At 38.3% G+C, this 27,841-nt stretch overlaps 1 protein-coding gene across 3 annotated transcripts; it reads right to left on the bottom strand.

Annotated features, from left to right (window-relative positions):
- Positions 1 to 399: 399 nt before the first annotated feature.
- Positions 400 to 27,669, bottom strand: LOC147163819 (heparan-alpha-glucosaminide N-acetyltransferase). 3 transcript variants are annotated; one of them, XM_086092298.1, is made up of 18 exons: positions 27,585 to 27,669; positions 26,319 to 26,413; positions 26,052 to 26,173; positions 24,266 to 24,384; positions 21,907 to 21,976; positions 21,529 to 21,595; positions 19,762 to 19,844; positions 15,989 to 16,065; positions 14,693 to 14,723; positions 14,441 to 14,601; positions 12,202 to 12,314; positions 10,885 to 11,006; positions 10,246 to 10,369; positions 10,069 to 10,155; positions 8,159 to 8,236; positions 4,344 to 4,414; positions 864 to 976; positions 400 to 796 (listed from the first exon to the last, which is right to left on the bottom strand). In XM_086092298.1, exons 1-18 carry the CDS (start codon positions 27,664 to 27,666, stop codon positions 615 to 617), a joined length of 1,797 nt encoding a protein of 598 aa, XP_085948424.1. In that variant the 5' UTR covers positions 27,667 to 27,669; the 3' UTR covers positions 400 to 614. The 3 variants fall into 3 exon arrangements, with proteins under 3 accessions (XP_085948424.1, XP_085948426.1, XP_085948427.1); XM_086092300.1 differs by lacking the exons at positions 26,052 to 26,173; positions 26,319 to 26,413; positions 27,585 to 27,669 and adding an exon at positions 25,330 to 25,455; XM_086092301.1 differs by lacking the exons at positions 26,052 to 26,173; positions 26,319 to 26,413; positions 27,585 to 27,669 and adding an exon at positions 25,275 to 25,368.
- Positions 27,670 to 27,841: the final 172 nt, after the last annotated feature.

The raw sequence follows: 27,841 nt of genomic DNA, 5'->3' as shown, positions 1-27,841 counted from the left end.
CATAAATAAATAGATTGGTATTATTTTGTCTTGGCAGTATGGACCAAAACTGCCAAAATTAAAAATAAATAATTAAATAAATGACTAAAAGGGAAAATATAAATGAATATAAGAAATATATTTTAAAAATGAAATACAAATATATATATATATATATATATATATAGTTGTTTTTTTGTTTTTTTATTTGTTTATGTAATTTTCGAATTATATTTCTTTATATCCATTTTCACTTTTAGTCATTTATTTATTTATTTTGGCAATTTTTATCCTCCATAGATACACGCTGATCCCTAGTAACAATAACTAACGAAAGGTATCGTATCAAAAATGGTGTGTAAGTACCACAATTGTTGGGTTTAAATTTCAATTACCAAGTCGTTGATTGAAGTCAAGAAGTACCACCAAAGTGTTGCTACTTTTATTTGACAAACCCTTTAGTAGAATCAGAAAAGTTTGGAAGACAGTGAAATATCAAAAATATTTATACATATATGTTTGGATCATCTCCATTATAGACAACAATAGCTCAGGATTTAATTTCCACGAGTGCTAAGAAAACCAAAACAGACAATGAAATATCCTGTAAATGCAGCAGAACACATTGTTTTTTTTCAAATTTTGAGGAACAATTTCTTCCTGTATAGCAGGTAGGCAATGATCACCCACAATGCAGTTCCCAACAAGCTTTGGAAGAGCCACTCCCAGTGGTTTTCTTGGAAACGCATCTCCCAGCTGAAGGGGAAGTAGAAACCCAGGAGAGAGTGTCCGACATACACCAAGATGGAGTTCATTCCTGCCGTATACATTCACCATCAGCATTATGTGCAATTTTTTTTTAACATAGAGGCCATATTCAGTACCTGGATATATGAACGGTTGTCCGCCCCACCAGCCCATGACATCCGTGATAAAGTACATGCCTGCCAGCAACAGGAAGGAGAGACAGCCCATGCATGCCACGTATGACAATGACCTGATGAAAAAGACCACACAAACACTTTACTACAACAGCAATGTGTTTTTGCAGAATGGTGTGAAGGAAAAAACAAAAAAGCTGACTGAGAGGGGGACTTCCCCTTTAACTCCTTCACTGCCATTGACGGCTATAGACGTCAAAAATTCATTTGAACTATTTATATTAGTTTCACATTTTTTCCACTTTTGCTAACAAGAGTATGAAAACCTAGAATTGTTTTTATTGTACATTTAGAACAGATATAAAATGTGTGATTAATCGTAAGTTAACTATTAAAATCATGCGATTAATTACGATTAACATTTTAATCGCCTGATGCTCCAAATTTTGTATCTTTTCTTTTTAATTCATTCACTGCCATTGATGGCTATAAACGTCAAAATATTCATTGGAACTATTCTATTAGTTTAACATTTTTTTCTCCACTTTTGTTAACAAGAGTATGAAAACCTAGATTTTTTTTTATTGTACATTTAGAACAGATATCAAGTTTGTCATTAATTGTGAGTTAACTAGTGAAACCATGCAATTAATTACGGTTACAAATTCTAATCGCCCGACGGCCCTAATTTTTTATTATCTTAATTTAAAAAATGTTCTTTCTTTTTTTTTAACAAAAAGAAGAAGAAGAAAAGATTATTAAAAATTAGGGGCGCCGGGTGATTAAAATTAATTGTAATTCATCGCGTGACTTCACTCGTTAACTCACGAATAAAAACAACAACAAAGGCGTCAGTGGCAGTGAATAATAATATTAATAATAAATAATAATAATAGAAAAGATTACAAAAACTCTCCTGGATAGATGGATACCCTGTAGAATTTTGCCAAGAAGACCGGAAGCTTTTATAGCTGCAAAGGAGACACGTGCCATCCTTTCTTCTCTTTTCATGTCCAGTGTTCAACCGATTGGACATTAGGGAGCTTGATCAACCTTGGTGACGGTCAACCCTAGTGGACGGTGTCTGATATTGCAAGACCCAAAACAACCGAGGACCCCAATTCATATCACCGATGATGTGTCCCAGACAGTTGACCTAAGATGTGTCTTGCAAATGGTTTAATGGCCACCATAGCATCCAAATACTTTTGTCCATTTAGTGTATAAAACAGAGACAGTGTATCTTTGGCGCTTGCCCCGCGGCCTCTTGCCAGCCAGCCATGTCCCGTCTGTTCCTAAGTGCAAGAATGTTTGATGCAATATCATTTAATGCAAAGTGGCTGCCTCCCAGAATCTCCCGAGATGGCGTTCCCCTCCCCGCCCCCCCCCCCCCTTTTTTTTCTCAGCTGAAGTGGGGCCAAAAAGGACTCTTGGCTGGGAGTTAATTACTGCTGGACATCCCGGCAGGGACTCGTACTCAAGAGCTCAATAACCTGTGCATGATGAACTGCCTATAAAAGCCCAGGCAGGTAATGGCGAGGGATGAGCACAGCTTGGGGGGGGGGGGCTGTATGGAACATCAGGAAGAATTTGCTTACACATCACAGATGAAATGGTATTCTTCCTGCTGCAACATTAAGAGGTGCCTATCATATGAAAGAGAATGTGGAAGTGGAACAAATGCTGTCATGCAGTAGCTTCAGAAAGTGGACGCAGCCATGTTGTAAAACAAATCCGATTTTTTTGGGTGTGTGTTGTAAAAAAAAGAAAAAAGAAGAAAAAAAAGAGACCAGTGTGAATGGTTGTCTGGCTCAATATGTGCCCTTTGATTGACAAGGGACCAGACCAGTGTTAGGGTACAGTATCTCACAAAAGTGAGTAAACTCCTCACATTTCTGCGCATTTGACAACACTTAAGAAATTACACAATAAAAAAGTAGTCAGTGCACAGCTTATATAAATATAATTATTGATCCCTCAAAATACAGCAATTAACAGCTAAATGGCAACAAATGTGAGTACACCCCTAAGTGAAAATGTCCAAATTAAGCACAGTTGTGATTTTTATGTCATGTTACTTGTTAGTGTTAGTGTAAAAGTGATGGACCAAGCATTTCTCCATTAGCGGACATCTCTGGGGCAATCTACAAACGATGGATGGCTAATGAGCGGATAGGTCTCGAAATTTTTGCCAGCTCTGTGATGTCATCACCAAGGAGTGGAAGAGCATTTCTGTGGCAACCTGTGAAGCTCTGGTAATCTCCATGCCCAAGAGAGTTAAGGCAGTGTTGGAAAATAATGACAAATATTGACACTTTGGGCATTTTAACTTAGGGGTGAATTCACTTTTGTTGCCAGGGGTTTTGCTATAAATGGCTAATAATAAATTTACACTGTTGCTATATAGAAGGGCTCTGGAGCCACATGTGGCTCTTTAGTCCCTCTCTTTTGGCTCCATGTGGATCTCTTACATTTTTTTTTGAAAATGTATGTATATTTTGCATTTTTTAAGATAAAATTTATTTAAATGAATTAATGATTAAATAATAATATTAATAATTAAATATTCAAAAAAATGTCAGAGTCCATTTTTTTTAGCTGTCAGAAAAAAGAGAAACAAAAGGTAGATTTAAAAGTTTAAAAAAATTACCTAAACATGTCCAAAACATGCCCAAAAATGTCCTGATTTTAAAAAGCAGAGAAGAAAACATTCAAAAAGTAACCATAAAATGTCCAAAAACAAAAGAAGAAAGGCAGAAAATTATGTTGGAATATTTACAGCAAAAAAATTCAAATAATTTGCGGCTCCATAAACATATTTTTTTGTTATTTAATTGGTCTAAAATGGCTCTTTTGACAGGAAAGGTTGCTGAAGCCTGCTCCACTACTTCTTATTATATTATATGTTATTATGTCATTTATTCAATATTGTCCCACTTTTGTGAGATCTCGACTTGAACTCCTCTAAACATGATAAACCATAAAGTGTTTAACTTTAAAGGTCACCTCGATGTGCTCACATGAGGCAGCTTTTACCTTCATGACAGCAGTCTTGACTCCATTATTTATCTTGACGCCTCACTTTAGGATGTACAACACACTCAGCAGCATCAAACCAACACATTACTCAAGGTACCATGCTTTTCTCCAAATAGTCACATGATCGTTTGGGAACTAGGCTGCACTGTAGTTACGCTGATGATTTCCCCAGATCCGACTTCCAAATGCGAGTGCTTCTGCCAAGACTGCCGGAGGGGTTCGAAAGGATCCCGCGACGAAGAGTGATCAACTGATCATGTTGGGAGGATGGATATGAGCGCCCCACTTCACACTTCTGACAACCCGGGTGATTATTTACAATCCAGGCTGTCATTAGAGGTAACTAAACGCGTGTTTAAGTAGCTGTGATTTGTGCCATTTGGAGAACACATCCTTTCTTTTGTGAGGAAAGTAGCTGGATTTAGAGGGTCAGGAAGCACTTACCAAAGGTTTTTATTGACAGGTATAAATCCTTCGTCTCGCGTGCACTTAGAAAGGACGGCTGCCGAGATTCCCTAAGGGGGGAAATGAAACAGATTTCAAATCGATGAAGTGGAATAAAGTGTAGTTGGGCAACTAAAAACGCGAGGCAACAGAATCAAGCCAATCCTGCAGATTAGAGGATCGGGATCAATTCACTCGCGCAGATCAAATGTTTCTTCACAGAGAGATTGTCAGTGTCGAGCACAAGCAGAGAATCCAGTTGACCTCTTAAGACCCCATACACAGAACGTACGATCAGATGGCGTCAATAAAAAGCCCAAGCGTGTCTAATCTGTTCCCATTTAGATATGATTTAGATATTTGAAGAAACCTTTTGCACACAAGGGAGAAAGCAAGCGAGGGCCCGAGATCAGAATCAGTGCTTGTTGGGTGTATATCCATCATCCATGTATAGATGACAGAATCGATGGTGTGGAAATAGCCGAGTCGGGGCTGAATTCAGCCTGCAGGCTGTCCAGGCTGCAGGATGTGGGATGAGGCTGGTATGTGGGCCAATCGCTCAATTTCAATCTTCACTTCTGGAGACTGATCGTTGGGATTTAATTAACAAGGCTTTGGCTTGTTGTTGTTCTTCCTCTTTTTTTGGGGCGGGGGGATCCGTCCGGCTGACCCTGAATAACAATCCGCCAGGCCAAAGCCCGTCATGGTGGAAAGCGGGTTTGGATTTTGTGGTTTTATGGAAAAGTATTGTGGTCTTGTGGTTGGCTTTCTGCGAGCATGAACACGATGACCTGCTAATGTCTAAAACATCTTTACTGTATGTTTCCTTTCTCCACAAAATTGTGGTTGTTTCAAGGGCAGGTCGCCAAAACTATCAACTAACTCAAAGTAACTTCATTTAAATTGATATTCGGTTTGGTGCAACTGGACACGTATCCAAGTGTGCATTTCTGTCAATCATTCCATTTATTTATTTATTTATTTAGGTTGCCTGTATGTATTCATCAATAAACACTGCAACTCTCCGCCAACATCATTAGCTGGTGAACCATGGTTGTGCGGGGAATCATAAAAGTTGAATGTTTATTAATATGGTTATGTGTTACTTTATCACATGGTGCCACTGGGAGAAACTAAATGGATGTAATCTGTTTCACTCGACTCCAGCCAACACTCTACAATAACAGGGCGGAAATATTCACCATCGGGAGACACCATGTGGACAGATTCAGATGAATGGTGTGAAATTTTCAGGGTGGAATTTCCAATGACAGTCATTTATAACAAACACATATGACAACATAAGGGAATTGACCATTTAATATGGATTTTTCTTATGCTGTATGTTGGAATAAATTATGTTTTATTTTTTGGAACTGATAAAAACAAAGCAGCATGAATATATATTAGTAAAGAAAGTAGCACATAGTAGTATGAAAGTACTGAAAATCTTATAAACGTGATCAGAAAAGTGTTGAATGTTCACTGCAAATTTTATTTAGATTGCCATAATTTAGAATTATATAGAATGTTCAAGCCACAACTTCTGAAAATTTACAGTGTTGTTGTTTATCATCTTTCAGGAATGGTTAACCCACTAGACTAGTAATTTAAATGTAATTCTTTTTTTTCTTTTTTTTTTATGTATTTATTTATGTATTTTTTTTAATTAATTAATTAATTTTAATTTTATTTAATTGTATTTTTTATTTTATTCATTAAAACATAAATTACATTCAAAAATATAATAATATGTATCTTTGAATTTTCTAAGTCCCTGTTTTAGCGAAAAACAAAACAAATTTAATTCTTTACTGCCATAAATTATAGTGGTTAAATGTCATAGCTGACTAATTTCAGAATTCTTAGAGAAGCCCAGTAGCTGTCTTAAACGTGAATGCTGGATGGTTTCCTTTATTATTATGACAGGTGGTCCAACAAAATTTGTTAAGCACCATATATATTAAATAGTGATGTGGACCAGCATTGCATTTGTCTACATCAAATATTGAACACAGCTTTAAAAGTGAGCAAGTTTGCAAAGGCAGAATCTTTGGAGCATTTCTCATATTGAATTGAATTGTTTTTGTGTGATTTCCCCTGGCCAACATGGCCGGCCTCTTCCTTCCAGCCAGCACAGTTGAATTTCAAAGGCAGTGATGCAGGCAGCCCATCCAGCTCCATCATCACTTCAAGTCACATGACTACCACTGGAGGACTTTTCCCTCCACAGCGCGCAGGCTGCTCTTAACCTCGTTTTAAAAACGACACATGAAGTGTCTCTGCAGCATCTCGGTCTGATTAGAAAAATAACGACCAAACACACACGTGGAGGGTTCCTACATGGACAACTGTCAATCTCGTTAGAGTGGACTATAACAGCCTCGCGGCGTGTTTTGAGATGCAAAGCAGGTCATCTCATATAACCCTCGCCTTTCCCTGTGGGACACATTCCCACTCCAAGTGAAATAGTGGCCAGCTTGGCTGTTTTGGCCCTTTTTGTGTTTGGAGACCACCCAGAATGAAGCAAAGATCCAAAACAAATATTAACGAGAAGCTACAATGTGATAAAAACTGACTTTTGAATGACTCTATGATGTCTCTGTTATAGCAGTTAATCATTACTGGAGTGATTCAAAATTATTTTGTTATTCCCACCAGGAAGAAGAAAAAATGTCAGCCCCCTAAATCTACCACTTCTTTTTTTGCAGCCCAATACCATTGCAAATGTGCCAAAAAACAAACAAAAAATGACAAATAATTTAAAAATAAGACCAATACATACCAATATAGTATTTTCCCTTAAAGATTGCATTGAATTATTGGGAATTTTCGATTCTTCTAATTTGTCCTTTCTAGTTCCTTATTGGTCGCCATCGCCATCGGTACTCACCCATCCCTAATAATATGTCTATAAAATTGCTCTAAGTACCGATGCTTAGTTATTAACATTAAAGAAAACAAAAAAGAAATATAACAATGACAGCGCCACTGCCACCTACTGTAGTGGATGTGCAATTACACTTTACACTTATAGCCTATATTTATTCTAGTATAACAAAAAAAAAAAAGCCATGGGGTCACATGTGTCCCTTTCTGGCTTCACCCCCCCCCCCCCCACACACACACACACACATGAAAAGGGCTGCATTACTGCCATGTCTTTGTTCTGCAAATATTTGCAGAGACTTAGCATGCAGGTGAGCAAAGGACCTGTCAACATAAAAAAAATACAACAAAAAAATACACCTTAACAAAGCTTATAGGATGATGATAATAATAATAATAAAACAAAATGTGGTTGTAATTCACACTGTTATACATCTGTGAAAATACATTTTGCCCCTTCTACATAGCTAAGCGGAACAACCAATTAAAAACATCTTTCAGTGTGATGTCGGAAAAAACACTTAAAACTACAACCGCAATGATAATGATAAAAAAATAGTTTCATTAATCATTCTATTGTACGAACAGATTTTTTAATGCAACTCTTGAATTGTTGTGCAAGTGTATTTAGTGTTGTGACCTGTGTTTTACAAAACAGTCCAAGAGCCACATGGGCCACTTATGAAAGATAGTACGTATCCCCCTGCGGCGCTGGCTTGTCGTGTCTGCCCGGAAACACACCACATGTGGATGTTGTTGAATTGTACTGAGATCACAAACATGTCCTCACTAAGCTCTGCTAATGAATGCGCTTCCATAGTGATGACTAACATCCAGGCAACTTAAAAAAAAAAAAAAAACTTGCAGCATTTACCTGCGAGATGAAACGGTCTTATATGAGTGTGACAACTTCCAGATGACCTTACCAAGATGGTTGCCCACACTAGGAACCTGCACAGGATGTGGATGTTCTTCCCCTTGTGGAAAATGATGATTTTCCCTGCCTGGAGAAAGATAAGAGCAGAAAGCAAAACTCATTTCAATACACAGCCATCATATTCATTTATTTGGCCTTGGGTAACCAAATAGGCCTGGGAGGTGTCCCTGATGTGGCGGTCACATTTCTCCCACCCCGTGCAGCCAGATGTGGGTTGTAAGTCATCTGCAGCCTAAGTCATCTGCAGCCTCTCTTTAATTTGGTGATGATGAATACATTTCAGCCGAGGACATTAGACGGGCCGACACAGACGAGGCCAGCGGACACCTGGCGTGTCATCTAACACTCAGTGACTGATGTGCTCAGTTGCAATAGTCCATCGGGAAATGAGAAATGCTGGATTTTGAATGGCAGATTCTCATTGCAAAACAGTTTCAACTGACGCTGCTGCTACGTCAAAGGTCTTCCCAGTTATATGAAGTAAAAAAAAAAAAAAATGCCAAAAAATCGATTCACATAAAAATTGATATTCTTATTTTACTATGATTCAGATACGATATAAAATGTCCCAAAATCAATTTTATTTATTTTATAGCACTGTCTTGATCTTCTTTGTGTCCCTTTTTTGGGAGTGGTATTCATGTTGTACACAATTTGGCCACCTCAGGGCAGTGTGATTCCACGTGTTCAGGTACACTTTTAACTCCATTAAAGAGTAGAAGAAAAAAGGTACGATCAAGTTATGTCAATAGATTATAGATAGTTTTTTTTGCAGCAGCAGCATACAAAGCGCATATGCCTGTGAGTAATGTTACTTTCCTGCAGCGTTTTTGTATGAATAGCCGTTCTTTTGAGTGATAAAAGTGTCTAATCAGCATTAGCAGATCAATGGCGCGTTCCATTGTGCATTAGCCTTGAGCTAGCTACGTTTTGGAAACGAGCTAAACGAAGTGTGTTTGTATACTCATTCACTCCCAGCCATTTTCACTGAAGCAATTCCCTTCACTCCCGGCTGTTTTACTGGATTTTGACTGATTTTGCAAGGCCCGCAGTATATTGTGTTCAATTGCTATAAAAACATGGACCCTACCAAAAGAAAGATTAGAGTCTCTTCTTTCATCAGGAAATCATTTTCCGTTTTGCAGCAATTAGCATTAGAATATCGCTAAGTTACATCATTGTTGACAAATCTATTTAGAGTTGTGAGTAAATTAGCTTTTTTTCAACATGGCCCTGGTTGATCTCTTTTACTCTGCTGCCACCTGCTGGCCATTTCTTCAACCGTTCCTTGCATTTGAGAGGCTGCATCAAAGCCTTCTGTATACTCTAGCATTAAAAAAAAACATTAAAAAAAAAACAACAACGTTTAAATACATCTTTGGGACACTTAAAATATAACCTATTTATACTTTTTTGGGAGCAAACGAGTTAAGTGTGCACTGTGTGTAATTTTCTTCATTTTGTGTGTTTACAGTTAATTTCAACTGGAGTGTAATAAATACCAGCAATATTGGACTCTAGACTGCTAACGTAGTAGTCAGTCTACTCAGGGAGGACAGAACTATAAAAGCTATAACATTTATAGTTAGCAACATAGAGTAGCAGTTGTGGGCCCACACGCTGTTTTTGTTGAAAAGGGCACAATTCAAAATTTATTAAATCCTCCTGTCTTGCAAAGCAGACTAGTAGATCATGTTGAGTCTTTGCACATCTATAGATTGAAGCAGAAATGCTTGTCAATCAAATCATTTTGAATCAAAAATGCATTCTTAATCGAATCACAGACCCGTGAGACTATAAAATCTTCTCTCTCTCTAAAAAAAAAAAGCCCACAAATTAAAGTTGTTGTTAATATTAATTGTATGTAGGTGATGGAATACTGCACCAAATATAAATTACCTGCATTCCCAGAAATCCCATTACAATGGAGTTAATTGTTCCGAGAATTCCCTCTGGGTCAAAAGGTCGGGTGGTATGATACATTTCCTGGAGAACACACACACAAATGCTGTTATGCTGTAAATTGTCCCACTAATACAAAAATAAAAAGTGATATTACATTTCAAAGAGACTTACTTTACAAGTTGGATACCTGTACATGTTATCACCAAATAACCACCTGTCAATGTATCCCGCTGCCCCTCCAGTGCAGTTGGGATAAAGACCATCATCTCCAATTCCACCAGCTCCTAGATATCCTCTGTTAGCAACACAGATGTAAAAAAAATAAAAATAAAAAATAAAAAATAAATCACAATGAATCACTCTTACTGAAATTGAATGTGTGGAATGAAAATCTATTGATTTAATTTACAGGGAAAAATATTTTCAATGCTGTTTACAGGACTGTGGAAAATAATTCATGCACACACACGCTATTGCTGAAATAGACAATGTTTGGAGCGACACCCAAAAAGAAGCACTTAGCAAAGCACTCCAAGCAAGGAAGATGGATCCTTTTGCCTCTCCTCCTCCTACCGCACATGACAGAGCCAGATAGTCTAATTACACCCTCTGAAGCATTCAGCGCAAGCCCATAAATCACTGTAGTTCATAACACACACAACACCAACAGATGAGACATCACAACCAGAAAGCTACAAGCTCGCACCATCATGGAGAGCTCGGTGCAATTTACACCTGCAGCATACAAAACGAGTGAATTATTCAGTTAGTTGACCGAGTTGCACGGGGAGCAGGCTCGGCCCTACGTACGTGGGGCAGTTGGGCACGGGCAGGAGGAAGGTGAGGCACAGCCACGAGGTCTCCAAGAGGATGACGGTCAGCCACTGGGGCCAGTACAAGGTCACATCCTGGATGGGGGCCCAGCAGTTACCCTGGGGAACAAAACCTTCACTTTAAACTTGAATCATTAAACAATAGGCAAAATGACAGTCTCGCCAATATCAACATGTTTAGGAACCATATTTGGTAACTCGATGAAGCCGTGGAACGACTTGATCACCAGCAAAAAGCATGAAGGAAAATGATGAAAATTATACAATGAAACTTATTATGATTTTTATCATGATAAAGCATTTTACTTAAATATAATAACATAAACAAAAAGAACACATTTTGGTTGGACATCATTAAAAAGTTACAATTGTGAAGTATGAATAGTTTACAAACATTTATCTAAACAATTTGCTTATCATTTAATTACTAACCAGCTTGATTGTCATATTATTTCTGAATAACTTAATAAATTGCTACAGACACAGAGATTCAATTATAACATGCAGAAGTAGTGCAGGCTTGCATGGAAAAGCAAAAATAAATCCCTTATGAATGTACCTATTAAAGATGCCCAACTAAATAAATGATTGAATGAATAAATTAATTAAGTAAAAAAAAATAATGCCCACATATATTATTGAAGTTTGAGACAACTTGTAGTTATCATAATCACCATAAAATAAAGAAAAGGACCAAGAGTGTCCAAACTTTTTCCTCTGAGGGTCAGATACATCAAATTATATTATATATTTTTGGATAAATTGATGGATGCGAAGGCCATTTCTAATTATTTCTACTTTAGTTTATTAAACACGTAAAATCAGTCAATCAAGCAATTTTATGCAGTTTATATGTTAGCTATTTTATAAAGATAACTTGAATATTTTTTCATGATTTGCTATTGGTTTTTAAATCACTCTACATTGGTGTAACTTTTTGTCTTCATATTGTTCGTTTGAACGGTCATTTTTGTAGCACATGAACAAACTATATAAAGGTTTCATGGATGGAGACAAGCTAGCAGGCATTGAGGAGAGAAATTACCACCAAATAATTCAAGCAAATGTGGTCTTTCAGAAGTGTGTATGTAACTGGTAACAGTAACAGTAGTGATAGGTTTAATCAACATCATCATCCTCCACTTTTCTTTTCTTTTTTACTAGCATTGCAGTCCATATGAAATTGGCTAGATTGAAGATTTGGTCTTTGTCCAGGATTAAAATACCAAAATAGACCTAGATTTTTTTTCTATTAAAAATAAAAGTAAGGCAAGAACCCCGTGGAGCAGCTTACTGCTTTTTGTTGATTTTCTTTGTATCCCCACAGAATCTGCAGTAGAGCCAAAACAAAGTAGGTGAAGCCCAGGCGTTGCAGTACCCCAGGGATCCTGAGCCAGGACCAGGACACTGAAACACATGAAGGAAGTCTCTCACTGATGAATACATAAACACACGCATAACTCACGTGTTGAACTGAGCATATTATAAATCAGCAAACTGCTAATATTGGGAATGGGATTTTCTCAACTATCCCACCGATACACTCGCGACATTCCCGAGAAGACCGACGGACAGCACAAGTCAGTGAGGAATGTCAGCATGCAGGATACGGATGTTGCAAAGCCGATCAAAGGTTCCAGGTCATCTCTCGCTCTGCGAAGATTGAGTAAGATAAGATTGACTCTTGGTTGAGAGATTGATGGTAATCTACACATTAGTTAATTGAAAAGCTCTTTGCTGGGGAAAAAAAAAGTGTCGTAAAGACAATGAAATCCCAATCATTCATCAGGTCACATCCAATAAGAGGAGGGAATCTCAGAAGGGGGAGGCTAACTAATATCACACTTGTTTATGTGCCACAACGCCACTGAGAGAAGAAAACTGGTTGCGGAGGGGGTTCAGCATCTAGAAAACACAGAAAGATGCACTAATCGAGTCCAAACTGGGAAAAACCGAGAGCATCACACAAGCTCACCTGGAGAGAACTCAGGGGCCAATTTGAGTCAAAAGAAGTTCTAATATTGGCACCTCGAGTCATGTGACTCGTGTGTGTCTCCCATCTCGGTTTATAGTATTATTTTTGAAGTGTGGCTAGCATACAGTCTACCAATTTATTGTGGTCTTCTGGAGACAAATACTCCACTTGTCCTCCCTAGCAACCAAATATTTTGCATTCTTGTAATGAATTATTAAAAATTACTATAACTCTTACGTATGTACACTGAGAAGCACCCCAAACATTGTACATAAAATACCGCAAACCACTTCAAGTGTAGCACTGATGCTAACACAAGGAAGGGTTGTTCTAACTTTGTACAAACACTGCAAATCGCTTAAAAGTGTAACGTAGCACTGATGCTAACACAAGGAAGGATTGTTCTAACTTTGTACAAACACTGCAAATCGCTTAAAAGTGTAACGTAGCACTGATGCTAACACAAGGAAGGATTGTTCTAACTTTGTACAAACACTGCAAATCGCTTAAAAGTGTAACGTAGCACTGATGCTAACACAAGGAAGGAGTGTTCTGCTTGGTCCACTGATATTTAAAAAAAATTCTAGTGGCTGTCATAGAAAGATTATTTGTGTACATTCCAAAGAAATGACTACATACGTCTGTTTTTGCTTCCCCATCAAGCTAGTTTCATGCTTTTAAGACTTCCCAAAGCCCTCAAAAGACATAATCAAAATGGTTTACTGTTTATAAGAGGTGACTCAGAGTTGATTTCAATTGTTATCGCAGGTTCCTCTGCTTCGTCTGACATTGACGCACACCGAGATAATGTGACTGCATTCTCTTATTAGATCAAACTAAGCCACTAAACGGCCGAGGGTGTCCTTGGAGACCGAGGTCGAACCTTCAGTTTATGGTAAAAGTCGTCCTGTTGTGAGAAGCTACAGGAGCAGCTGCATGGAGCTGAGGGCTGTAATTCTATCTCTTTGTAATCGTCCATTACCGCGCTGCTTGTTTTTGCTCAATCTTCCCCCCGTTAAACGTCCCCTGGTGCTGGATTGGAAATCCACACACAATAACAATATTTTTGTTAACTGGGTTACACAGACATGCACCCAGGAAAAAAGGCCATTAGCATCTGGCTAATGTGTGAAAGGGCGCCCAGTGAAACCCCAGGTGGGCGATGAAATGAGGAGAGTCTACCTGCTTTTCTCTGCTTTAAACTCTTACGCACCTCTGCCAGCTTTTAGCGCAAATCATAGCCTCATTTCGTATAATATTTGTAACCTATAATTGCAATGCTTTTAGCGGACTTTATCCAAATATGACAGAATATAAAAACGGGTGCTCACTTGTTCCAAAATCAGAACATTTTTGCAGCTCTTCAATGGGTCCAGTTTGTACATCTTGACTGGCTGAGTCTTGTTTTTCAAAGGATCGGGTACATTATTTATGTGGCGAGAGGATGAGCTATTATGCTTTAATGATGTTCCCAGTACAGAAGTGAAGTAAATAACAAACCTGTCCGCAAACAGGATGTACTGGTTCCATTAGCAGCACACGCTAATTTTGCACCTACGTGGTCCATCACGCGGGGAGTAGTTGAGGAAGCAGAAGCCGAGCGTCAGCAGGACGGCGGTCCTCCACGTGATCTTTTGCAGCAGCTGCAGGCGGCCCACGCCTCTCTTCTGCATGGAGCTCAACGCCAACACCACTGAGGTCCCAATGATGAAGACGAACCTCGATGATGCAACATCTCGCGTTGGTAAGATTGCCCTTTGTATTTCTTTTGTTGGAATGAATGTTGTGACAAACTAAAAACATGACCTACCATGGCATGACGAGATCCGCCACAGTCAAACCTGGTGAAAAGTATTGTGTCATTAATCTGTCAATTGTATTATACAATCACAGCTCCTGACCTCAAATAGTTCCTGCAATCGAAAAGGTTCTATAACAAACAATAAAAATAAAAAAAATCCCCAAAAAGTAAAAAGTAAAGCATCTATTATTAACATGATTAATAAACAGTGAGAGTCCTGTGACAGAACTGGCCCCCGCAGCACAGAAAAGATTCATCACATCACCTGTAAAAATCAATACAGTGTTATAGATTTGGCAAATATGCTATTACAGAACTTAAAGTGTGCACACCTCATGGCAAAAGAAATCACTTTGGAATTTAAAAAAAAAAAGAAGCTTTGATTAATTCTGTTTTTCTTCTTACTCATTTATTTTATACCCTCCCACAAAGTACCTCTTCCTCCTCCATTTTTGTTAATAACAATAAACAATGATGGATTTCATCTGCAATGAGACACAGGTGATCAATTGCATGTACCGTGTGTGAATGTGTATGCTTTAGCTCACATTCGTCATAATTAGTGAAACGGGGTCGGAAACTGCTGGAAATGGAGAATTTTGCCATCATATGGGTCTCACCTTTGATTTTTAACACATCAATCTATCAATCAGTCAGTTGAACAGAACTTTTAAAAATCTATTACTATAATACATATTATATATTTCCATTGTAAAAGTTTCCAAAATGTCCAGCCCGACAATTCAGTATCTCCTTATTTAGGTATCCGAAGTTTTGACATGTGTTCCGCTGAGTTTTATAAAACAGACCTAAATCGTCTATTTTGCCAAATTAATTAAACTAAGAAAATAGACAAATCCTTTGTAATCCACAGTATTTTTAAAAAGACACTCTTTGTTTACCTTGTTTGGCTTGGCAAAGCTTATGGTGACATGTAGCAAGTTTCGAGATCCTCAATGAGATAAGGGCTGACTTGGAGCCAATCACAAGAAGGAGTCATGTCATATCACCCGTGACAAAACTCTTTCAAACTCATTTCAGTGAACAGTGACAATTGGTGCTGGCCTCTCTTAGCAAGCCATCCATCACAGTGTGTAAAATACCGTTGGCCATCAGTGACAATTGATCACTCTGATTGGCTTCACACTTAATTAGTTATTTGGCCTGCTCCTGACAATGAAAAAACAACAACACTACATTGGTAATTTTAGCTTCTGTTAGAACATGGAGTCTACATCTGGAGTTGTATAGGTGACAACATATTGTCGTGTTTATCTGTTGTAAATACATCCAACTTTACTTCACCATTCCACGGTGCATGTTGGAAGAACCAGTAGCCTCCTCCACCGTAGTTGACAAACACCATCAGTGTGAGGGCAAACCTGCAAAAACAGTAAGCACTGAGAATCAGGTCCGATTCAGTTGGATAATCCAAAAAAAAAATAAACTGTGCTATAATCTACATGCAGCATAATGCAACCGGAGCAGTATGAATCACTCAGGAAATGAACACTTGTCCTCTGGATCTCCTCAAGCAGAAATGCTGACTAAAGGCTTTAGTGTCTAATATATGATACACTTTACGCTTTTCAGCAAGCAAGGCTGCTGAAACACTGCACACGTGATGGAGTGCTTCACTGAATCATGCACACTGGCGGGAAAAAAAAAAGGTGTTAGAAATCGGCGGCGTATAGAATTACAAGGCACAAACTGACAGAGGAAAAGTGTGCCGGTATGTTGTAGCTTTGCTCTGGGGCAGATCGTATCCTTTCACCATCCTAAATACATCATATACTGGATATTGTTGTGATTTAAGTGTTATTCAATAACAAAAAAAGACTGTCGTTAAGTGTCATAATGAAATCAGTAAAAAGTTCCAGTCCATCTGATAAGGTGCACTATATCTACTTCTGCCTCCATTCGACTAAAGGGCGCACCAACCCGTTATTGCTCTTTTAGCTTCAGATTGCAGATACAGAGATTTTAATCAGCCACTATCTCCTCCAAAGGTCCATCAAACTGAACCAGGCGTACTCTATCCGATGCTCACGTATATCATTGAAGTTTTGACGAGCATATCCATTAGTCGCCATAGTGACAAAGACAAAGGTTAAAGAAGTGACCAGACGAGTCCCGGTAAAAGAAATGACTGCAATGTGAGGCTTTATGGGCCATCTCTCTAATGAAAACATTCCAGCTCAGGCAGATTAAACTACAACTGTCACGTTGCTGACACTCGCGGCTGCAAATAATCATTAAATCTTTGCCATGGAAAACACTTGTTCTACTTTTCAACAAATGGACAGAGTGGAGATGATGTTTAGGTTGAATCAGGTTAATCAGCTGCAAAATTCAACATGTCTTCCTCTGAATATTTATTACACCAGGAATTGATTGATTCGGTGGGGGCGTCATATTACCATTGATTTATAGCTAACAGATTACTTATAGACGGATCTGGCCAGGAGTAGTGAGTGGTTACGACTCACTTACAGACCTCTTTGATATGAATTATTGTGTATGCATGAGCAATTTCAGTCTCACCTTCACCATCCAGAGCAAATGTTGAGTTGCGCTAGTTCAAAAATGACACGACACAACCACAACAACTGGGAAACACCTCCTAACTCATTCACTGCCATTGACGGGCATAAACGTCAAAATTTCATTTTGGCTATTTCTACTAGTTTAATTTTTTTCTCCATTTTTTGTTAATAAGAGTATGAAAACCTAGAAAAAGATGATTGTACATTTAGAACAGATAATATTTGTGATCAATCGTGAGTTAACTAGTGAATTCATGCGATTACTTACGATTGAACATTTTAATCGCCTGACGCCCTTAATTTTTTAATAATATTTTCCTTAAAAAAACAAAAAATAATAATTGTAATTATTTTATTTTTAAAAATATTTTTTTCTTTAAAAAAGAAAAAAATCCGCATGACTTCTCTAGTTAACTCACGGTCAAATTTTATATCTCTTCTAAATGTACAATAATTTTTTTTCTAGATTTTCATACTCTTGTTAACAAAAGTAGAAAAAATGTTAGACTAATAGAAATTGTTAAAATGAATTGTTGACGTCTATAGCCGTCAGTGGCAATGAATGAGTTAATCAATGAATTAATAAATCAATTTCCCACTAAATTTGAGATTTCGCCCCCTTTATGATGATGATGATGATGATGATACATTTTATAGGTTCTTGCTCTGTGGCCAAATGTCAGGACACTTCTGAAACCCAATCAGAGAAAAATCTGGAGCCGAGTCAAAACAAGGAACGAAATGAATGAGTCAGCCATCTGGCGAAGAGCTGGCAATCCTCTGCTCTGCTTTATTATTTGTCCTCCTGTTCCACTAAATACTGACGAGGCAATTTCTTCCACGCAAACTGGCGACAAGCTTTTAGTTGTGAGGCCCGAAATTAAAATCGGGATCCTTTTAGAAAAATTAACATGTAAACGTCACTGCACACTATTTCATGTCAGTGGGGCAATTATTAAGAACCCCTTTTGCTCACAACAAACACCTTTTGCCATGAAGAATGCATCAGCATTTACGGTTGATGACTGATGTGTGCGTTCTCGGAGGCAAGAACTTGTTACTTATCAGGGGCATGGATCATAAGTCAAAAGGCTGAGATTTGATTGTTTGATTTAACACCCCTGCCAGGTATTTCACATTATTACCAGTCAGGACATTTATATTGGAAGCTACAGGGGTGTCGTTTTTCCAGTTATCATTAGCTAATGCATGTAGCTTTTTTTTCTTTCAACTCAGTTCACACAGTTAGCCAATGCTAGCTAGCGTGAACATGTTGTTATTCAAGCTAGCGCTGGTTAGCTATCTCTAGCTAGGTGGCTAGCTAAATAGAAAACATGTTACATTTAATTGAGCAGCTAAATATATATATATATATATATATATATATATATATATATATATATATATATATATATATATATATATATATATATATATATATATATATATTTCTTCTTCTATGGACGTTATTAAATGAGGGAAACTATTTTGTGAAGTTTGAGAGTGAGATAAGTTTTTTCTATTGTGCCAAATTATCAAAATGATAGGCCTGTAGATGTTATTGACAGTAAACATTCATTTTGACATTATGCCTACTTTTTACTTCTACTTAAGAACAGGAGTAAAATCTACTACTACTGTTAAACGTATGTATTTATTTATTTATTAATTATACACGGATCTGTACTTCTAAGTAGAGTGTGTGAGTACTTTTGGCAAAAAAACAAAAACGATAATAATAATAATAAAATATAAGTGTAGGAGTACCAATCCTTGAATTATAAACGTATCAACAAGTCGCTGCCAAAGTTAATTTAACAGAAACCTGAATTACATCTCAGCTAATATGAGCAAACAGGTGAGTGACTCGAAGCGGCACCGATAGGAAATGGAATATCATTCATCCTTTCCTTGAACTGTTGGAAACGCTTGTGCGAATGCACTTAACCAGCTGAGCCCAAAATAAATAAAGTTAAGCAGTGTTTTTGGATTGGATGAATATGCGCTGTGGTTCCACACAATTGAGTATCTTAATGCAAGCCACAGATGGAGAAGATGTTAGTCATCTGCTGGATGCTGCTTTTGTGCTGCTGGGTTTCCTCCCCGTCTCCGTTTTTGGCAGGAGATCTATGGCCATGTGCATGTGTGCTGATATGTTGACTGTATTATTACATCAATTATTTGGCATGGGGGACGTCAGAGCCACACCAGCATCCTGTTTCCAGAGAGGCGTGCTTTGTGTCTCCCCCCCCAGGCCACAATTAAGGCGAGCAGGGAGCCCAGATTCAATCACACACATCCACCTCGTCCAATAGGAAGACATACACATCGCCAAGGCGAGACGCGTTGATATCAGACATTGTGCCCGCAACTACCTCGCCTGATAACGAAAGCTTGGGGGAGCTTGTGGCCAGACTGTGACCCTTGTAATTATTCATTACGCTGGGCCTGTAGATTTTCATCATACTGCTGCAAAAAGAGGCTCGCGTGGTGATAGATTAATGGCGACTGATAACGTGATGGCGCACATACCCTCGAAAAGCGTCCAGTGAACACAGACGTTTATGTTTCACTTTGGTGGCACTGCCCTCCGCTTGTGTAGCATGAATTTCATCCTGCAGGCACAATAACAGAGGGGGTGGTGGGAATAATGTCTGAAATGCTAAGTTCATTACATCATGGGTAGCAGCATTTATCATCTCACATTTACGCTTCCTGCATCTTCTACGATATATGTACTTTGCTGTTCCCAAAATATGCTGTTATATATTTAAGTATGTTTAAAACATGCTGCAAATGGGATTCATCGTCATTGAGTAAAATTGTACATCAGACATTTGTCTCATTGCTGTTGATGTGGAAATATTGATTGGTGCAGCTTCATTCCTCTGAAAATCATTCATATATCACCCATCAGATTTTCATTTAAAGTATGTACTTCATAATTAATAACGTGGACACGTTCAACTGCACATTGAAATAAAAAGGTTTTAAATAATACTTACAATGATGTTATTATATTAGCGTGTATTTCCAAACACTGTACCATGACATTGACTGTAATTAGGCTGTGAGAGATTATTATTATTTTGTGGGATGACCCAATTTTGTTTAATTAGTCTCAACATTAATATTTATTTACTACAATAAAGCAACTTTGTTCATCTATCTAGAACAGTGGTTCTCAACTTTTTTTTTAATTCATTTTATTAACTTTTATATATATATATAAATATTTACATATCATTTTTAAATATATTAAAAAATCTCACGTATTTGAAAACCACTGATCTAGATCAGTAACATATAGCGACAGGCAGAACAATTAAATGATCTTTAATATCAACATTATTTCAATTTTTTTATGGAAAAATACATTTTTGTTTGGTTGTGTGCCATGAGATTTTTCACAATGTAATATGGTGTGCCTTGGCAACATTGGAAACATTAGCTCGTGTGTAGTCTGCCTAGCAACAAATGACTGAGCGTTATGGTGACGACTTGACGTAGATTGCAGCAGTTGCTATAAGCAGCACAGTTTCATGACAGCTCATGAAAAACTTGTGTTGCTTTTGAATTTGTTTAATTTGATTTTTTTGAAGCCATATTACAGTACTGTATACCAACAAATTGTCTTTTTTTGTTGTTGCTAGTTTTTGTTTGTTTTTCAAGATTGAAAAACAGACAATTACACAATTAGTAAAAAAATATATATATATTCAATTTGGAATGTAAAGTTGTTTTGTCAAAGTGCTATGTAGTGGCATCTTTTATGAAATAACATTCTATTTAATATTGTTGGGCCCCGGATTTATACGTTTCTTTGTCAGAACAACACTTCTCACATTATCCTCTCCCTTGGATTAGCTGGACTTTTTGGCCCCCGTGTATCACTATCAAGCAGCAGAGCAGGAAGACAACATCGCTAATGAGTAATGATGGATCTACATGTCATTTACACAGCATGTGGAAGACTGAGACATCTTGCTCGGAAGAATGAGAGGAGCCATTCATGCTCGCCGAAAATGCATCACATGAACTCAGATGTTTGTCTGAATGCCTCTATGTCAGTCTGCTGCACAATTGGCTCTGCTAACATTTGTATCAATCTTTCTATTAGTGTCTCTGCAGCATGAGGACTGGAGGCTCTGGAAATTTTACCATGCACCATCCTCTCTCTGGTCAAGCCAAACAATGTAGCCTGTTAGATCAAGATGTAACTTACAAATGTACTCAGAAATTACGGCTATCACATGTGATATTTTACAAACTGACAAAAACTTACAAAATGTAACTTACATTATCAAACAAGTACTGGGGCCTTTGGCAGCAAATGGTCTTTACAAATTTTGACATGCGGCACTTTCTGTAAGAGACATCAGATATTGTAGTTAAAATAACACATTTGACTCTAAAGGGCTCTATTTTCGTGACCGAAACAAGTTTGGCGTGAGGCGCGTCATAAATCTGCGCGGAGGCAGGTTAGACCGGGTGTTGGTAATTTTGCAGCCAAAAATTGGTGCCTTTAAAAAAGGGTGATTTGTGCTGTTGAAGCTGTGAACTTAGTCAACTTCATACACCACATACACCAGCATTTACGTATGCGCCATCAAAAACAGAGACCTTAAACTACAAGGAGAAAAAAAACACAAGGAACATTAAAAGTTGTGTACATACCTGTATATGTAGGGTGTAACAACAAATAAGAGAGCAGTTACAGCTAGAGAGAGAGCTGCCACCAGAATAGCTAGATAACACAATAGAAAAGACACACATGGTTACATCATCAATGACACAGAATAAATAACAAATTACAGCACTCCAGTAGACATGCAAACTTTAAATCAAAAACAACAACAACAACATTTGCTTGTTTTGACTTCTATAAAAGTGAAGGCAACTGAATAACAATGGTCAAATGTGGGTCCCTACTGATGAGACCAACCTCTGATCTAGCTTAATATAACTGGTACAAATAGTTCAATGTAGCCAATTCCCCGGAGTTCTTTGTGTGTCAATCAGTGCCAAAGGTGATCCCCTGAGTGACAAACAAACAACAACCTAATGGACCTAATTCTTGGTCAATGCATCACAGAGCAATCACATGGGTAATCTAATCCGAGAGGCATACAAGGAATACGGACACATTAACAGTCTCTTAAGTCACAAAATAACTCTTTCGTTGACACTTTAATATGGCTGCTAGCATGAGCTAATGCTAGCTGGTCTATCCGTGTGTAATATTTAAACTCTCCCCGTTGTTAAATGAAGAAACCAATAACTCTATTATGATCATCTCTACACTACTACTAACTATAAACATCACAGAATATATATATATAATGCTACTGTAAGTGGTCCCTAGACTAAAAAAGTCTAAATATGAAGTCAAGTACAAAAAAAGGGGGGGGGGGGGGGTCTTTACAATATGTTCTATGCGCCTCTACTAGTTTAAACATTGTGTTTATAAAATATGATTAAAGCAGAAAAATACACCCGTTTCACACCGTTATGAGGGGGCGACCATTTTGTGAACGTCAAATGATCAAGCCCAGTAAACAGGTGGTCAGTCGTTAACTGAGCCCTAAGGCACTGTGATGTCACTGTCAGTCACTGGCAAAATGGCCCCGCCCCTTAAGTTGTTGGTGGATTTTTCATCTTAATTCTTATTCCACAAAGGAAGCATTAATCAGAACACATAACAACATGTAATGAACATATTTACACTGGAGTAAATTAAGACAAAAAAAAGGCACTGCTATATTTGCTTAATCTCGTTAACAAAAAAAAACACAAACATCATCATCTGTATCGTTCAAATGTCAGTAATGTACTTTACAGCTGTAAACCAGTCTATAAAAGTAGAACAAACAGGCTCAGGGGATATTTGTGTGCATCAAAGCGCAGCAGAAAGGGAGGCCGAGGATGCTGTGTTTGCCTTTTTAGTGGAAGAACAAATACAAAGACGCTATTTGAACCCGAGCAGACATCCACCCTGAAATCCTCTCTGAACACGGAGTGGTCACTTCATCGCCTTTGGAAAGTCATGGCATCTTTGGTGCGCGCTCATAAAAAAAAACATCATAAAGCTCTCAGCGCATGAAGTGAAACACACTTTGCAGCGGTCGGGCTCGCTCTATTACTGTCGGGATGAACGCAAGATGAATAGAGGCACTTCGAAACAACTAGATTAAGTTCATCAATACATTTGCGTAAGGCGGGTACTTAATAGGGATCGCTATTTAACTTGAAGTTGTGGTTTGGGTGCAGTCACGGTCCTGACATGAGGTGAAATTGCGCACAGGCGCACATCCTTCGAGGAAGACCACACCTAACAAATGACCTCACGATGCGGCCAATCAATGGGAGATGCGCAGCTAAACTTTCAAATTCCCTAGCACGGCTTCAGCTGCTGACCAGACCATTACTTAAACGGAGCATACCCTGTGGGGAGTTTGTATAATCACCCGCGCGCGTAGCTAATGGAAGCTCATCATACTGTGAGGGGTGCAGTTCCACTGACCGTATATCTGCTCGGATAATGGCTCCCCGGCCTTAAAAGTGGGATCCACAACATAATCTGCAATATTGTTAAGTAGGGTGTACATTATGGACAGAGACGCTTTCAAAATCCCATTATGCCCTAATCCTTCCACCTTCCCTAATGTACTACCCACAGTCCTCTACGCGCAGGTCTCAGCCCTCAAAACAATCACAAAAGCTTTTCTTTTTATCCCTTTTTAAGAAAGCATGTCTCATGTGATCAATACGCTGAATATCCCAAGAGACGGAAGAGAATACTGTCCGCTAAAAGCGAACAAAGCAAGGCATGTGCTTGTATGCTGACTTCATGAATAAGAAAATGGCTGCAGGTTTCCTTTCCGTGGTTATTGACACTGAGCCAAAAGATAAACGCAGCACTTTTGTATTTACTCCCAAGATATAAGACTTTTTAATTCAATATTCACACACACAAAAAACTCCCAGTTACGCTATCCTCCTTCAATGTGAAACATCAGTGTTGTTAGACACTTACGCAGGTAGGTATTGTGAGGTCCTTTGTCCACACCATGAATACAGGTGGCATTGCTGGCACTGTCTGACCATAGGATCCAAACCGAATAGTGACCGCCCTCCTCGTATGTCTGAGTCCATCTGCATTCAAACAGTTAAATAAAATTATTATACACACAGTAAGTATAATAGTGAAGCATTGGCGCCATTCTAAATTACAATATTTGTTACATGACATTGTATAAATTACTCCCAGCGGTCTATTCTCTTCATTTTGCAGCATTTCTCTTGTTGGCATTGCTTCCAAGACTTTGTCCAATCAGATTTCACTTTCTGAGCTGCCATGTCAGATTTCAAATTTGTCCTGACAGGGCCAGAGCGCTAGTCCTTGATGATGTCAGCATTTTTTCTTTCCCCCCTCTAATTGGTTGGTCAAAACTGCCAAATCATTTGTGGTAATTTGCACTCAGTATTTTTTTCTTCTTCTGTACATTGATAGTTAGCCTCTCTTATTTTTATATGTTTTTAATATTTTGTCATCTTATTTGATGAATATTGATTCTGAACAACTCCAGATGATGTAGCCTACATGGCACAGTCATGTTTTACAGAGCATTTTATTTTATTTTATGTAAATAAAACTGTTGGTAGTTTACCTCCACCACTATCGTCCTATTGATAATTCAGAGACGACGTCACAAATCAAAATGGCGGCGGAAAAAAAAATCTCTCCGCTCATTGAAAAGCATTTGACTTTGGATCGTTGTAATTTGATTTGTGTGGATTATTTTTATTTCAAAATATTATGAAATTCAGTTAGGCTATTATAACAACCTGTGTGGTTTGTATGTTAGTCACAGGCAAAAGAATACAATACGCCGTTTGTTTCAACTTTTCACCGTATAAAGGAAGCATTTGCATTACGTTGCATTAAGTATCAGAAATGCACGGATGTTCGGAATCGTCAATAATCTGTCTTCCTTTTTAAATTAAAATAATTCGTATTACTGTATAGTTATTTGACAGCATACATTACAATGTTGGCACCCTGGAGTTTCTAAGCAGCAACTGGACCTTTCTATTAACCTAATCATGAAGCTCAAAAGGCAGCGCGGTGGTCAGTCTCCTGCTTCTTTTTCTGATCCTGACCAGTGACCGCACTGAAGGAAGCTCTGGAGTGCCACCTAGTGCTCATCCACCGTAAACGCATCCATTAATCCTGTGCGAGCTCCAGTTTCCAACCCCCAAAACATACATTGCGTGCTCACATTGATCCACCATTGGAATGACATACTGGCTATCACTTGGAGTGTTTTTTCAAAGGGGAAAGGAAATCAATAACAGCAGTCTGGTTAGAGACCTCGGCATTGACTAAGGAAGCCCATGTCCAGACCGACATATAATAGAATGAAATAATGTGACACTTGGCCCATCCTGCCACAATATTTTCGGGTGATCCCCAGATGGGGAGCACCGCTGTCCTGACGGTTTATTTATTACAACTGCCATCTCCGGTTTAACCTCCCCTGTGCAGCTTTAATGATCTTTTTCCATCAATATTGGAATGTCAGGTCTTATTAACCCCAAAAAGGCTACCGATCAATATCTACTGAGGTAGTCGTTTCAGAGAGGATATCACTCAGCTGCAGAAAGTCAGTTAGATTATTTACAGTGCTGGGGGAGCATTTCTTGATGCAATCGGGGTATTCCAGCATGCTAGATTGTGTCTGGAGACATTGGAAAACTCCCTGGAAACACTGGAAACAAATATCAGCTATTTTTCAACTGAGTTGATTTAAAAATTTTACCGGCAAAGAATTGCATTCCGATCGTTGGATTCCACCTGCATACTCAAGGAGAATTTCGTGCTGATGACTGTAGATACATTGTTGTAGCTGGAGTTCATACGGACCAAATTCTGGTACACACACTGAAAAAAATAAACATGTTAAAATTACACACAGGATATGTAATGATAATGCTGCGTTTAGGAACCCTAAAAACGGTTCCAATTAAATCTGTTTTCACTAAAGCCCAATCAATTGTTAATGACTCATTTCAGTGTGCATGTTTACCTTGTAACAATAATCAGAAGTGTACAAGACCTCCACTTCAGTTGGCAGCTGGTTATGAAATATTAACAAAGCCTGGTCCATTTTCAGAGTGGGTGCTGCATGGAGACAAGTAACGCTGATTTACAATGTGCGCGTGACACTTTATGTTCATCATAAATATAAGATACCAGATCTTCTTCAACATCACAGTCACCATTATCTACTAAATAATGGTGTATTATGTTGTGTTATTGTTTATAAACAGCACCATTTTCGGGAGGAAAAAGTATCAAAACAATCTGTTGCTTTAGAGAACTCACTATAGAACAATATTTTGGTTTTATCATCAAATACAAGCTGTTCCGTGCATTAATTTAAAAACTACCAAACCATGAAATAACACGAGTGAGATGTTAAGTGAGGCCTCCAAGAACAATCCTTGACTCACCTGATGGGACGTGCGCGCCACAGCCACTTGTGAAGACGAGTAAAGTCGCACACGCTTGCACGAGTTTGACCGGCTCCATGTTGTCAATTGAAAACACTTCCTCTGCTCATCTTTATAACTGCCATCTCTAACTAATAAAGAATGGTCAAAGGGCGGCTTGCGTATGAGGTTTGTAGTTCCTGTCATACGGTTTGTGATGTTTGGAATTCATTTTTATGGAACACTGACTATCATTTGGTAAAAGAAGACACAGATAAAGATAATGGAATGGAAATTATAAGCACACCTTATGAGGTTTTTATTTTATTTTATTTTTTTTATGTAATACTGCTGCAAAAATACTATACTGTTTGCATATAAAGTTTACACAACCCAGGTTTAAAAAATGAAAAATAAAATACACCAAGATAAATGATTTTGTGTTGTGCTACAGCCTAGACATACAAAGAAAATGGGAGCTTATCACATGTATTGTATTTTCACCAGCAGGGACAAAAATTGAGACGGACATTACATACTCGCAGCCTCGCACCCGTCGACGGAACGCGCAACCGAGGGGCACAAAGGCGGAGGCGCAAGTACTGGGACGCAGCCCACGCGTCGCAAACCGGAAACGGAAACCAAGTTGATGGGTGAAAACCCGAAAGTCCCGCCTCCTCCGTGGCATATAGTCCTTAAGAAATTTTTGCACGCACGCACGCACACACAAACAAATCCTAATAAAGTTATCCTTTTAAAGGTCTAATTGTGGATACAACAGTTGTGTTGATGCATACACTTTATTGTACAGTAATGCCTTTAATTGAACTCATCTTCCTCTACATTCCTTTGTTACAAACCGGGCTGAAGCAAAGTTCCCATTTGCAGATCCATTGGAGTGTTAAAAGCCGGCCACTTGTCACATCCTGCCCCATGTTTCATTTCATTAAGCACTTCATTTCCTTGGGCGCTCACTGTGACAGATGAGTTCATGATGTTGTACTCATGCAGCAGCTCATTGACCTTTGACATGAACTCCCCTTGGCCGAGGGGCAGCACGGTGCTGTATTCCACAGAGCAACTACTCTTTGCTAAACTCCATATGACTATGGAGGTT

The sequence above is a fragment of the Leptonotus elevatus genome, chromosome 13 (assembly GCF_054856555.1).
Source record: "Leptonotus elevatus isolate MCC_2025b chromosome 13, RoL_Lele_1.0, whole genome shotgun sequence".
In the NCBI taxonomy this organism is placed as follows: Eukaryota; Metazoa; Chordata; class Actinopteri; order Syngnathiformes; family Syngnathidae; genus Leptonotus; species Leptonotus elevatus.
Note: the sequence above shows the minus strand (reverse complement) of the source record. Positions and strands in the feature narration are given on the sequence as shown.

What these genes read in the sequence shown, in the direction of transcription:
- LOC147163819 (XM_086092298.1), bottom strand. Translation starts at nt 27,666, where the DNA reads ATGAAACATGGGGCAGGATGTGACAAGTGGCCGGCTTTTAACACTCCA. An exon ending in ACCTCACAATACCTACCTGC is followed by an intron (nt 21,977 to 24,265) that starts GTAAGTGTCTAA and finishes TGTGTTATCTAG; the next exon opens with CTATTCTGGTGGCAGCTCTC. An exon ending in ACAGGTATCCAACTTGTAAA is followed by an intron (nt 10,156 to 10,245) that starts GTAAGTCTCTTT and finishes TGTGTTCTCCAG; the next exon opens with GAAATGTATCATACCACCCG.